The sequence below is a fragment of the Plecotus auritus genome, assembly GCF_963455305.1.
Source record: "Plecotus auritus genome assembly, chromosome: 12".
NCBI classification, from domain to species: Eukaryota; Metazoa; Chordata; class Mammalia; order Chiroptera; family Vespertilionidae; genus Plecotus; species Plecotus auritus.
Window position 1 is genome coordinate 13,079,050 of NC_137778.1, and position 14,542 is coordinate 13,093,591.

The following is a 14,542-nucleotide window of genomic DNA, read 5'->3' on the forward strand; positions in this document are numbered from 1 at the left end:
GAGGATCACAGGAGTTGAAGGGAAAGGGACTCTGGGGAATGGGCCAGGCCTGGGAGGACTACTAGGAGATGGTAAACACTTGAGAAGGAGAAGGAGCAGGACATTTAGAAGCTCTAGAAGAGGACTAGGGAGTGGGGCTGATCAGGTGTGACCAGGGATTTCCCTGCTTTTTAACTCAGTCCAGGAAGTCAGCCATCTTCTCGTTGCTGCAGAAACTCAGAAACACTAAAACAGCAAAGATGAAAATGATGTAGTCCCTTTCCTCCAGGAGTTTATAAGCAAATGAAACAACCAGGCATGTAAATATGGACATACAGTGATCCGTGTTTATTATGTAACTAGAGGCTCAGTGCATGAAAATTCATGCACTGGAGCGGGGGGTCCCTCAGCTCGGCCTGCCCCCTCTCATAGTCCAGGAGCCCTCAGGGGTGGGAGGCGACCTGGCGATCAGGGAAAGACAACGCCCCCACCACACCTCTGCTGCTGCCACTGCCAGCAGCACGAGCCTCAGCCGGCCCTGGTTACCTGAGCCTCAGGCGGCCCTGGGCAGCTGGGCAGCCGCCATTGGTGGTTTGCCTGCGCCTTGAGCCGGCCCTGGGCGGCTGGGAAGCCACCATCTGAGGCTTGCATGTGCCTCAGGAGTTGGCTGGGCAGACACCATCCGAGGCTTGCCTGCGCCTCGGGCATTGGCTGGGCAGCTGCCATCCAAGGCTTGCCTGCACTTCAGCCAGCCCTTGGTGGTTGAGGGGCTGCTCCATGCGGAGCAGCCGGACCCGCCTGGGGGTGGGCCTGGCCATGCCATGTGCCTGCCACTCTGGCAGGGCTGAGGGGACTGGGCACTGCCATCTTGTGGCTGTGGGCACCCCCATCTTTGAGGGCATGGCGGTCAATTAGCATATTCCCTCTTTATTAGATAGGATATGGCCAAAATGTGCTACTCCTGGGTCCCTGAGACCCCATTGGGGTTCTAAAAGATCAAAACTATTTTCATAATCATACTAAGAGATTAGTGACTTTTTTCCCTGTTATTCTCTCATGAGTTTTCCTGAAGCTACAGGATGTGTGTTAATAGAAAGTATACTACGTGTATGCTTATGTATTCTTGAGTTTTAAAAATTCTAATATATTATATCAATAGCTAAAACCCACATAATGCAAATTTCTTTGTGATCCTCAGTAGTTTTTAAGCTTGTAAAGGGATCCTGAGACTAAATATTTTAAGAACTGCTAAGAATATATACCATTATGCATTGTCCTCATTTCTCATTAATGCATTTTACTGACTAAAAATTATTTCAACTAATTCCATGAATGTTACTTTGTTAGGTGCTTTCTCTGTCCTTGTTTTCTGGCATGATAGCTATTAGGTTATCAAGTTATTCATCTGTGTGTGAGTTAATGTCTGTGTTTATATGTCTTTTGAAGCAGCACAAGTTTATTTTTTAATTCAGCCAACAATCAACTGTAGTCAATGCATTAGTTTTACATTCTATCACCCTGCTGTTTATCCTACTCATTGTTATTTTTTATTTCTTTAAATTATCTTTTCAGTAGTGAACTTTAATTTTTTTTATTTTTTGTCAGACAATAAACTTTCCTAGTCTCTCCATCTTTACATCCTTTCAGCAGCATCATATTTTCAAGCAATTGTTCCTTCCTATAATTTTATTATTAATAATACAGTATTAAGAAAATAAACATAAGTTTCCTTCCCTCTGGAGATGAAAATGGAGTCTAGTCTGTAACATACCTTGGTAGCATAAAGTCAGTTATAAAATTATGCATATAACTCTTACAGTTCTGACCATAGGTAATATAATTTTCTACTTGAATTTTTCTTTTTATTTTTTCTATTTTGTCCTCCATGGACTTTGAGCTCTATCTAGCCCTTAACTATTCTCAAATTTCCATTGTTTTCTGGAAGTGAACTTTACAGCTGTGGATTTCTACTGACAAATTATTTCATCTCCTTTGGGTCTTCAAATTTTTTCCCTTACTCTGAAGTGAAAGTTCAGGAAGCGTTTCCAGATCCTGTACTTGGGGTCATAACTCGATTTGTCTTAATGTTATGAGAATCCCCCAACCCCTACCCTCAACCCATATTCCTCGTCCAAAGCCCCATATCCATTCTTACCATCACATGTAAATGGTTTTCTCAGTTCTATTGGTAACTTTGCAGAATTCGAATTTGCTCTGTGATGGGGTAATTTTTATGGTTTGGTTAGTTGATTTTTATTTATTTTTTAATTTAATAAATCTTTATTGTTCAGATTATTACAATTCTTCCTCTTTTTTCCCCCATAGCTCCCCTCCACCCGGTTCCCACCCCACCCTCTGCTCTTACCCCACACACACTGTCCTCATCCATAGGTGTATGATTTTTGTCCAGTCTCTTCCCGCACCCCCCACACCCCTTTCCCCCCGAGAATTGTCAGTCCACTCCCTTTCTATGCCCCTGATTCTATTATATTCACCAGTTTATTCTGTTCATCAGATTTCTTTATTCACTTGATTTTTAGATTCACTTGTTGATATGTATTTGTTGTTCATAATTTTTATCTTTATCTTTTTCTTCCTCCTCTTCTTAAAGAATACCTTTCAGCATTTCATATAATACTGGTTTGGTGGTGATGAACTCCTTTAGCTTTTTCTTATCTGTGAAGCTCTTTATCTGCCCTTCAATTCTGAATGATAGCTTTGCTGGGTAATCTTGGTTGTAGATTCTTGCTATTCATCACTTTGAATATTTCTTGCCAATCCCGTCTGGCCTGCATAGTTTCTGTTGAGAAATCCGCTGACAGTTGTATGGGTGCTCCCTTGTAGGTAACTAACTGTTTTTCTCTTGCTGCTTTTAATATTCTCTCTTTGTCTTTTGCTCTTGGCATTTTAATTATGATGTGTCTTGGTGTGGTCCCCTTTGGATTCCTTTTGTTTGGGGTTCTCTGCGCTTCCTGAACTTGTAAGTCTGTTTCTTTCACCAGGTGGGGGAAGTTTTCGGTCATTATTTCTTCAAATAGGTTTTCAGTATCTTGCTCTCTCTCTTCTTCTGGCACCCCCATAATTCTGATGTTGGTATGCTTGAACTTGTCCCTGAGGCTCCTTACACTCTCTTCATATTTTTGGATTCTTTTTTCTTTTTGCTTTTTCGGTTTAGTGTTTTTTGCTTCTTTGTATTTCATTTCTTTGACTTGATTCTTGCGATCCTCTAGTCTGCTGTTAGATCTCTGTATGATATTTTTTATTTCAATCAGTGTATGCTTAATTTCTAGTTGGTCCTTTTTCATGTCCTCGAGGGTCTCGCTAAATTTATCGGCCTTTTCTAGAAAATTCTTGAAAAACCATAAAACCGTGGTTTTGAACTCTATATCCAGTCATTTGCTTTCCTCCATTTCTTTCATTTGTGATCTGTTTCTTTGTCTCCACATTTTGGCTGCTTCCCTGAGTTGATAGAGTGGCTTTGAGTGCTAGGTGTCCTATAGGGCCCAGTGGCTCAGCCTCCCCAGTTACCTGAGGTGGACACTCTTGGTGCAGCCCTTTGTGGGCTGTGTGCACAGTCTTGTTGTAGTTAAGCCTTGATTGTTGTTGGTATCACTGGGAGGAATTGACCTCCAGGCTAATTGGCTGTGAGGATCAGCTGGGTCTACGATGGGAGAACTTCTGTGCTGGAGACACCCTTATGGGAGAAGACTTGCAAAAGCCTCTGTGCTCAGCTTGAATGGGGCGGAGTCTCAGAGCGGAGCAGACAGCATTGGTTCCCGTCAGCCCTGCCCTAATAGGCCCCTGTGTCTCAGTGTCCCGTGGTAATCGCTGCAAGCACCTCTGAGAAAAAGCCGCCCTCGAGCTCCACCCACTGCCAGACAGTCCAGTTTCTCCCTGAATGAGTCTGGGTCCCCAGAGTCTCGCCCGGAACTGGAGTTCAGTGCAGTCGGGAGCTTTTGTCTCCCTCCCACTTGAGAAAGCCAGCCGCGCACTCAGTTGCCAGTCCTCTCTGCGCACGCACCTCGGTACCTCTGCCTTCCGCAGTTCCTCTGAGTCTCAGTGTGCTTTTCTCTTTCCTTCTAGTTGTAGAATTTCCACTCAGCCAACCTTCCGGTGGTTCTGGATGATGTCCATTTTGTCTTTTAATTGTAGTTTTGAAACTGTTGTGTGAGTTTAGGTGTTTACCTATGCCGCCATCTTGGTTTCTCCCTCTGGTTAGTTGATTTTAAGTTGAAAAACTTAACAATAATATATCTTCAATTCATTCTTTAAGAATTGCTCCTTAATGAATTCTTACTATAGACATACCAGTGTGGTTATTTCTATAATTCTATGATAAATTCTAAATGACTAAGGGTTTCTCCTCTATGGTCCTTGTATTGTTCCAGATCAGTTTTTAGCTGGATGTGGGATTTTCAGGCCAGTTTTCCCTCAATGGTGCTTGCTGCTTGTTCTCCTGAACCAGGCCTCCTCTTGCAGCAACTTCTCCATAGTTGTCATTCCTCAGTAGCATTTACAAGACCCAGTTTAATAGCTTTGTACCGTTTTGGGGTTTTGGCACTCATTATTCCTTCTTTATTTGCTATTAAAGTCTTAAGTGGACATTCCATTGCAATTTCCTGGGAGTTTGTTGTTGTTATTAATCCTTACCCAAGGATATTTTTCCATTGATTTTTGGTTTTTGGTGTGGAGTTTTTTTTGTTTGTTTTTGTTTGTTTGGGTTTTTTGTTGTTGTTGTTGTTTTGTTTTGTTTTGTTTTGTTTGTTTGTGTTTTAGAGAATGGAGGGGGAGAGACAGAGAGAGAGAAACACTGATGTGAGAGAGAACATCAATTGGTTGCCTCCCGCACAGGGATCAAGCCTACAACTGTGGTAGTGCCTGGACCGGAATCAAGCCCAGGACCCTTCAGTCCATGGGCCAATGCTCTATCCACTGAGCCAAATGGGCTAGAGCTTTCCTGAGAGTCTTGCCATCTGGGTTCTGGCTGGCTTGCATTCCCTTTTGATGCTGTAATACATGTTCACTGAACTTGTGTGAGGTTTATCAGGCTTGTTTATTTTCCAAGAACACATTTTGCACATATTTTCTTAAGAAGCTTATTTTTCTGTATTGGGCTATTATTTTTAATTGCTTCTGACTAGGAGGTGGGACTGAGAATGAGATTTGACTTGAATTTGGCTCTCTTGGCTATTACTCATATTCCCCCCAGAAGCCACACACATGAACATGCTCTGAAATGGGGGTCTGACATGCACTTTTGTAAAGTCGTCGATTCCTAGTGTAAATGGTGTTCAGAGGAAAATGGACTCAGGGTAGTGATGCTGGGAATCCAGTCCTGTACAGTCATGAACTTGGCGATCCGTAAGTCCCTTCTTGCTCAATGCAATGGAATAAATATTGTTCATTGTGAAATCTACCATGCAGACTGCCAAGATAAGTGCGATCTCACCCATAGCCAATCGCTGCTCTTACAGGGAAATTGGCTAGCACTGCCTGAGACTACTCCAGCCTCCCCGTCCCTGATGTCACAATTCAGAGTCTGCTGCCTGCCTGGAAGGCTGTAAAAAGTTGTGTAGGTTCTTTCTGTGTGTCCTACAGGGCTCCTCGTGCCAGATCCCTGTCTGATGGCTTTTATGAAAAACTATCTCCTACCCATTCTGGGGATCTTCTTGGCCTACTACTACTTTTCCGCAAATGAGGAATTCAAACCAGGTAAGTACAAATATGTCTAATTTTGAAGAGATAGATAAAAAGAAAAAAAAAACAAAAAACGTGTAGCTGGAGTGCCTGAGGATCATGCTGATTTCCTGACCTCAAAGTTGTAGAACGACAAGGAACCCTGAGGTAGGAGAGGATTTCTGTGTCCTCCAGCCACAGGGGATGGGTAACAGGATTATGGGGAAGGGAAATCACATAGCCAAGAGCAAATGGTCCGTGTGGTACTTGGCCACCCTTAATAAAAAGCAATGTCAGATCCCCTACAAAAATAACTCCAAAATTCACAACTCAGCCAGATATTTGAGCTCCGTGGAAGGACTGATAAGTGGGAGGCAATAAAGTAGTCTGTAGTTGATGACTAACTAGAAGTGAGGAAAATCCCTGGGATCTCTGAGAGCACATGTGTTTTGATTACTTTTTGCATTTTTTTTTCAATTGAGCAAAACTGGCTGAGTCCAGAAACACCTGAAACTCTAGTGTTCCCGCTAAAACTTCTGTACATGGAGGGTTGTTTGTTTTGTTGTTGATTTTTAGGAGATACAGTAGGTAGACTTGGTTTTGACCAACCAAGCCAAACTCCCATTTCAGAGCATATTTATGAAAGACTTGAACTTTCCTCCACTGATGTATGCAGTTTGGAATAAGTTGATCTGGACTCATAACCATGAGGCATTGAGATAAGGCTGCCCATGTCCAGGGCAGGAGGAGGAATGTTGCTGCCAAGTTAGGTTTTTCTCCTCACTTCCTTTTGGGGTTTCCCAGAGATGCTCCAAGGAAAGAAAGTGATTGTCACAGGGGCCAGCAAGGGGATTGGAAAAGAGATGGCCTATCATCTGGCGAAGATGGGAGCCCATGTGATGGTGACAGCGAGGTCAGAAGAAGCTCTAAAGAAGGTGAGGGTTCTGTGCCCACAAACACATACATGCTCACATGCCCAGATGTATTTTTATATATACTTATGTATACATGCCAACACAAAGAGGCTGGCACATCCATACACAGATGCATACACACACATAAACACACACATATGCATGCACACATACATACAACTTTAAACACCCACAATAATATGAAAATATGCATTTCAGTGTTCATTCCCATGCACATATATATGGAGAGACACAAAGTTCTTTGGTTGTATAGACTCATAGACATGCCTCTACACACACAGTTATACACAAGTCACAGATATGTAGATATGTACTCAGATATCAAAATTCCAGTACCTACACATGAATTAATATTATTGTACCCATGCAAACTTTCCCTCATGCACACATGCCCTCTCATATGCTCAGACTTACAAACCCAAGGATATAAAAACATTCACAAACCTAGGGCTACCTACATAGAAACTAGGATCGTTCAAAAACAACTATTCACAGAAACTCACATATACAAATCATGGACTTGAACCCAAGCAGGGTGGTGACTTATCCATTTACACCCTACCTGAAATACTTCCAGAAAAGTATTTCACACAGAGGACAAAGATTATGTTGGGTTGCATTTAGCAACACACACACACACACACACACACACACACACACTCACTAAATTCACATTCATGCACATAAACCTGCTAACATTTCTTATCAAAACAGTGCTGTGAACAACTCATCTAAATCTCCATTACTTCAGAGGCTGTCCCCAAAGGTCTGTAGCCAATACTACAATAGTAGTAATTGTACCTCATCCCACCATTCTTTTGACATTGTGTGTGTAAGGCTGACTCTGACTAACATGTAGCTTATAGATAGACAACACATTAGTATGAGAATCCTAAGAACTACTTCAGAAGATACAGAATCCAATTTTCAGTCATCCCAGTTCCAGGAGATTTGCTAACCTTCAACCATAGAACGAGGATGACAAAAAAAAAAGCACACCAGACCACCACTTGACCAGTCTCAAGATCCTTATCAGAATGGACTATGCTGGACTGCACATAGAGAACTCTTCAACCCCTTCCCCTTGATTTCTTTGTTCTGCTTTGCCTCTCTCTCCTTATAAAAACCTCTGCCTGGTCTGCCAGATGGCTGGCTCAGTAGTTGAGCACTGACCTATGAACCAGGGCACATACCTGGGTTGTGGGCCCGATTTCCAGTGGGACATGTGCGGAGGCAGCCAATTGATGATTCACTCTCATCATTGATGTTTCCATCTCTCCCTCTCTGAAATCAGTAAAGATATATTTTTTAAAAACACACACACACACACCACTGCCTATACTGAGATGATGGGCTTTATGACAAGAGTCCCCCATCTCCTCAGGTGACCAGCACTTGAATAAAATCTCTTTCCTTTTTCACCAGCATCATGTCTCATGAGTTTGGTTTTCGTGCTGGCAAGCTGTCAAACTTGGATTCCGGTTACAATACTGAAACCAAGGTCACTGTGTCCCTGCAGATAGTAGCCGACTGCTTGGAGTATGGAGCAGCCTCGGCACACTACATTGCTGGCACCATGGAGGACATGACCTTCGCAGAGCACTTTGTTGCCAGAGCTGGAAAGATCTTGGGTGAGGCTGCTTCTCTTCTCTCCTCCTCTGGACTTCCTCTATCATCTTTGCTCCTTGGGACTTGGCTCGGGGAGTTTAGGAAAGGGAGAGGGGGAGGGGGAAAGAAAAGGTAAGGTATCAACCCCAGATAGCTTCTCTCAACACAGTCATTTCTTGCAGGAGGACTTGACATGCTCATTCTCAATCACATCACCAGCACTACTATGCAACCATTTGCTGGTGATATCGACTTAGTGCGCAGAAATATGGAGGTCAACTACATCAGTTATGTGGTCCTGAGTATGGCTGCCCTACCCATGCTGAAGCAGAGCAACGGAAGCATTGTCGTTGTCTCCTCCATGGCTGGTGAGTGGGGCAGGGGCCCCTGTAGAAGGTAGGAGCAGGAGATGTGCTAGGGATGATGTCGGGGGCTCTGTAGTAAATATGAATTTTTTACCAGTTCTCATGCACAGAAATATCACAATATAAACTGGAAGTTGAAATGCTCACAGTGATATTAAGCAAAAGCCGACTGTCAATTTTCCCATATGCGTTGGCAGGCAGATCTATATATATAAAAGCCTAAGCAACTGTTACGACCAGACAACCAGCCAGTAGCTACAATGTGCGCTGACCACCAGGGGGCAGATGCTCAATGCAGGAGCTACCCCCTGGTGGTCAGTGTGCTCCCACAGCCAACTTCCCATGGCCAGCCAACCTCCTGTGGCCAGCCAACCTCCCATGGTCCCTCCCCCTGGACTGGGCAAGATGGCCCCGATCACCAGCCAGGCTGAGGGACCCCACCCATGCACGAATTCGTGCACCGGGCCTCTAGTATATAAATAAGAGACATGGGCTTGCATGCTGAGTAAGAGAGCTGCCATTGATAACAACGGGGGCAATACAAAATGAGGGATCATTCAAGGTAGATGGGCTACAAGTTCCCTGGAAGGAACGGAGAAAGACCAGCAGTTCAGAATGCCTACCGGAAGCCTGCTGGCTTATGATCTACAAACGGAAGTCCAATGGGACATCGAGAAACTTCTAGAAGTACAGCCTGTCCTGATACTAAGAGAGAGACCTGGTCATGATGAGTAAAAATGATTTTGCTTCTTTCATCTACAAGAGCTGTAGGTAGGTGAAGTTAGTTGATGCAAAGGTAGAACTGAAAAGTGAAGTATTTTAACAACATACTGTTGCCTAATTGGTGGGTTAAGCTAAGGCAAAGTGAAATAAACAGAAACAAACATACCATATTATTAATAGACATGCCTAGAATTGGGGTATACTCCAAATCTGAACTTGCTACACTAAAAGTCCGATCTAAACAACCAACGGGGTAGGGAGAGAGTGTGTATAGAGGAATAGAACTGTGTGTGATCAAGAGAAGTCCCTGATGTTCTGGATGGTGGCAGCATCAGAAGTTGTCCCCAGTAAAAAGCATGGGGGATGCCTTGGTGCATTTCATCATAGGTCCCAGAGAAAATTTTTTGATTGGTTGTTTTGATTTGTTGATTAGTCAGTTAGAAGGATGTGGCTGGAAGGTACAAACACCAGCATCAATGTCAGCCATCTCAATTTCATTCCTGGCAATGTGAAACCAGCAGCCTAGAGGCCTTTGTAAGTTCTTACGTACTTCACAAATGTCAGTTATTGCTATGACTAAAAATGCCATCGATGTTGTAAAGAGCTCTACTTCCTGGACGGGAGAGGCCTGCATGGTGGTGGGATAAAAGGGCAATGTGTCTGCACTACCCACCAAACAGTGATTGATATGCATTCCTGTGCCTCCCAGGCAGCACAGACTCCCCACCCTCCCCAGACACAGCCTCCCTCTGGGCTGAAAGGAAGGGAGAGCTTCCAGATGCATACTGAGTGGAAAGGGTGCTGGGCACATCCCCAGTTCACCCTAGGGCACTGGCCAAAACCCTCACATCAGTCCTGGTGTAGGTGGCTTTAAGAATTTCAGTTGATTAAATCATACACTTACTGATGCAAAGACATGCATCATCTTTGGCTGGAAATTTTAACTTTCTATAACATACGCACAGTGTGACTGTTTTCGAAAGGAACAAGAATTACTGTAGAAGTCCAAGGGCATGGTGACAGGTTGATAACCTCTGCTTCCACACATCACCTACACCTACTAAATATCACTTTGTGATTTCTGTGAAATCTTGGAGATGGAAATCTAGTTGGACTACTATCCTTCAAGTCTATTGGTTCTTTAGCCAAAGAATTCAGCCTGTTTGCTTAAAGCATGTCTTTGAACTGCCAAAGTCCAGACAACTTCACTTTCTCTCCCTAACTGAAGAATGTCTCTGTTCTATGCCATATTCTTTTAAATAGGCAACATCAATGTTCATTAATCCTTCCTCCTTAAAATCTGAATTCCACAAACATGGGATGCTAAGTCTCAAAATGAGGTCAGCCAAGGAGTATTGGACTGGGTTTTTAATCATTCCTTTCAGGGACTGGATTAAGTTGTTTATGGAATTATAGTGATAAGCAATCGTTTTTATCCCCAATGCATGTCTAGGCATTGCATTACACTGAAATCTTATCCCTGATGAACATGAATTCTAAAATCTTAAAATATTAGCAAACCAGATCCAGCAATTCATTAAAAAGATCATACTCCATGATCAAGTGGGCTTTATTCTGGGTATGCAAGGTTGGTGCAATAGCTGCAAATCAATAAACATGATACATCACATAAACAAATTGAAAGATAAAAATCACATGATCAGATCAATAGATGCTGAAAAAGCATTTGATAAAATCCAGCACCCATCTATGATTTAAAAAAAACCTCTCAACAAAATAAGAATAGAGGGAACATATCTCAACTTAATAAAAGCCATATATGACAAACCTACAGCCAACATCATATTTATTGGGCAAAAACTACAAGCGTGTCCCTTAAGACTGGGAAAAAGACAAGGATGTCTGCTTTCACCACTCTTATTTAACATAGTACTGGAAGTCCTAGCCACAGAAATCAGACAAGAAGAAGAAATAAAAGGCATCCAAATTGGAAAGAAAGAGGTAAAATTGTCATTATTTGATGAAACTGTATATAAAGTAACCTAAAGATTCCACACAAAAAAAACTTTTAAAACTGGTAAGTTCCATAAAATTGCAGGATACAAAATAAAATCCAAAATACGGTTGCATTTTTATACACCAACAGTCAACAAAATGAAAAGACAACCCACTGAATGGGAGAACATATTTGACAATGATATATCTGATGATGGGTTAATATCCAAAATTTATAAAGGACTGATATAGCTCAACACCAAAAATACAATCCAGTTTAAAAATGAGCAAGAAGAAGACATACAAATGGCTAATAGACACATGAAAAGATGCTCAACGTCACTAATCATCAAAGAAATGCCAATTAAAACCACAATGAGATATCACCTCACATTTGTCCAAATGGACTTGTCCAAATGGCAACCATCAATAAATCAACAAGTGTTGGTGAGGACGTGGAGAAAAGGGAATCCTCGGCACTGTTGGTGGGAATGCAGACTGGTGCCGCCACTGTGGAAAACAGTATGGAGTTTCCTCAAAAAATGAAAAATGGAACTGCTGTTTGACCCAACAATCACACTCCTGGGAATATATCTGAAGGAACCTGAAACACTAATTCAGAAGAATACATGCATCCCTATGTTCATTGCAGTGTTATTTACAATAGCCAAGATTTGGAAGCAGCCCAAGTGCCCATCAGTAGATGAGTGGATAAAACAGCTGTGATACACTTACATAATGGGATACTACTCGGCCATACAAAAAGAAGGAAATGTTACCCTTTGCCACAGCATGGATGGACCTGGAGACCATTATACTAAGTGAAATAAGCCAGTCAGAGAAAGGTAAGTACCATATGATTTCACTCATATGTGGAATCTAATGAACAAAATAAACTACCAAAATAGAAACAGACTCGTGGATAGAAAACAGACTGATAGCTGTCAGAGGGGAGTGGGGTTGGGGAGCTGGGTGAAAAGGAGAAGGGATTAAGCAAAGAAAAAAACCTCATAGACACAGACAATAGTATGGTGAGTACCAGTGGGAAAGGGGGTTGGGGAAGGTACCAGAGTGTAAAGGGTGATGGAAGGAGACTTCACTTGGTGTGATGAATACACAATACAATATACAGATGATGAATTGTACACCTGAAACCTATATAATTTTATTAACCAATGTCAACCCATTAAATTCAATAAAAGAATTTTTTTTAAAACTAGAAAGCAGGCCACCCCACATGTGTATCCTACATATTACATACACACCCCAGACCCAATCTCTCTGAAATCCAAGGTCCATCGTGAAAACAAAACCCCTTCTATCAGATGCAGGGGACAGTAGGGTAGGTGAAATAATGGCAAGAGAATGCCTACATGGTATTTGTGAAATAAACTGAGACAGAGATATTAATATTCCAATTTGATTGGGTGGGTGGGGGGAATCACTGGATTGGGCAGAGAACATTTGGAAATCTCTGGAAAAGGTTTATCTGCCATTAGTCAAGTGGGTCTTCAAGACATAGGTTCCATTTTAGAAAAGTAAAGGTCATTCCATTGTCATGCCCTTTAGCTCCATGAACTTCATAACTGTAGCACATCACATCAATTACACACTAGATTTACTGGGTGGAATGATGGGAATGTTTTCAAAGCTATTGTTTGCAACAAGTGACAATTTTATAGGTAAAAGGTGTTTAGTACAGTCGTCCTTCAGTATCAGCAATGGATTGGTTCCAGGACACCACCACCATCACCCCAGGATGCTCAAGGCCCTTCTGCCAAATGCAATAGTATTTGCATATAACCAACGCACATTCCTCTGTATACTTCCGTGAAAACAGATGACCGGAGTCATCTTATACTCTGGACTCCGTCTTGTTGGACAAACAAATTGCAACAACCTTGCTGACTTGCAAAAAAAAAAAACCACACAAGTTTTTTGCTGAGAAAGAAGCTTTCTAAGACTGTGCCATATAGCTGTGCTTCCTAGAACTATGCAAAAACGTTTCTTTCCCAATAATGGAAAGTCAGTGTTCATGAGAAGCCAATGACTTCCAAAAGATAAATTTCCCTTTGATCATAATCCTTGGTAAATGGCTAATGTAACCAAAATGTTAATCCCAGACAGGACACTTTTCTAGTTGCTTCCAGAATCTGTTTCTGAATTTCAGTTCAAAAGCCCAAATAAGGAGTTTTTTTTACCTGGCAGCCTTACCTTTTTCTCTCAGTCAACACTCTAAATCATCTTTAGATTACATATAATACCTAATATAATATAAATGCTATAAATAGTTGTTATACTGTCTTGTTTAGGGAATGATGACAAGAAAATATCTGTACATGTTCAGTACAGATGTAGGCCTAACTATATATACACGTTCCCAACATAACATTTCTTTCAAATATTTTTGATCTGCTGCTAGTTGAACCTATCAATGTGGAACCCGCAGGTACAGAAGACTGTATTTATAATTTATTTTCTTAATATATTTTAATTTATTTCAGAGAGGAAGGGAGAGGGAGAGAGAGATAGAAACATCAATGATGAGGGAAAATTATTGATCAACTGCCTCCTGCATGCCCCTACTGGGGATCGAGCCCACAACCCGGGCATGTGCCCTTGAGGGGAATCAAACCTGGGACCCTTCAGTCCGCAGGCCAACGCTCTATCCACTAAGCTAAACAAACTAGGGCTGTATTTATCATTTAAATTTGTTCACTTGTGAGATGACATGTGAGGTCCTTGTTCTCTTGAGAGAAGTAGAATTCTATTTTTTGGTTATCATCATATCTTTATTTCCTATAACAGCACCTTGGAGGTATTAAATATTTAATGAAAGTCAAATAATTAATGAATGAATTTTATTGTCATGTGTTTACAGGCAATTTATAATTTCTGTTCTGTAAATTGTTTTTATATGGCCTTGCCCATTGAGATATTAGCAACACTCTTAAAACAGCAAATATAGCAAATTGATTTCCTATGCAGCTTCTTATTGCAAATATTGACAAAGGCATCGCATTAAAACACACACACACGCCCCTAAGTATAAAGTTAAAAAAATGAAAAGTGAATTTGACGTGGTGTGAAAATATAGTGTCAGAAGTTGAGCTTGGCCCAAGGAGGATTCTTGTTGAGATCAGTATTGATTTCAATGAGAAGTCCACCTAAGGAAGCACAAGATGAGGAATGACTGGGAAGAGAGCAGAACTCTACAGCAGAGAACTCTATTCTACAGATGAACTTGCACAAGTGCTCCCCAAATATATCCATTCATTTACTCACAAAATATGTGTGGAG

General features: G+C 41.8%; 2 protein-coding genes across 3 annotated transcripts in view; one reads left to right on the plus strand and one right to left on the minus strand.

Annotated features, from left to right (window-relative positions):
* The window catches only part of LAMB3 (laminin subunit beta 3), a 107,438-nt gene that overhangs the window by 79,591 nt on the left and 13,305 nt on the right, over positions 1–14,542 (minus strand). The gene's annotated exons all lie outside the window — the stretch shown is intronic.
* HSD11B1 (hydroxysteroid 11-beta dehydrogenase 1) overlaps positions 1–14,542 on the plus strand; it is a 37,061-nt gene that overhangs the window by 10,709 nt on the left and 11,810 nt on the right. Inside the window, exons 2-5 of one of the 2 annotated variants that reach the window (XM_080647931.1) lie at positions 5,578–5,691; positions 6,460–6,590; positions 8,110–8,221; positions 8,381–8,566. In XM_080647931.1, coding sequence (XP_080504057.1) covers positions 5,604–5,691; positions 6,460–6,590; positions 8,110–8,221; positions 8,381–8,566 — 517 coding nt within the window. In that variant the 5' untranslated portion in view covers positions 5,578–5,603. Of the gene's footprint in view, positions 1–4,759; positions 5,692–6,459; positions 6,591–8,109; positions 8,222–8,380; positions 8,567–14,542 lie in introns of those variants that run through there. The other variant, XM_080647930.1, reaches the window with a different exon arrangement.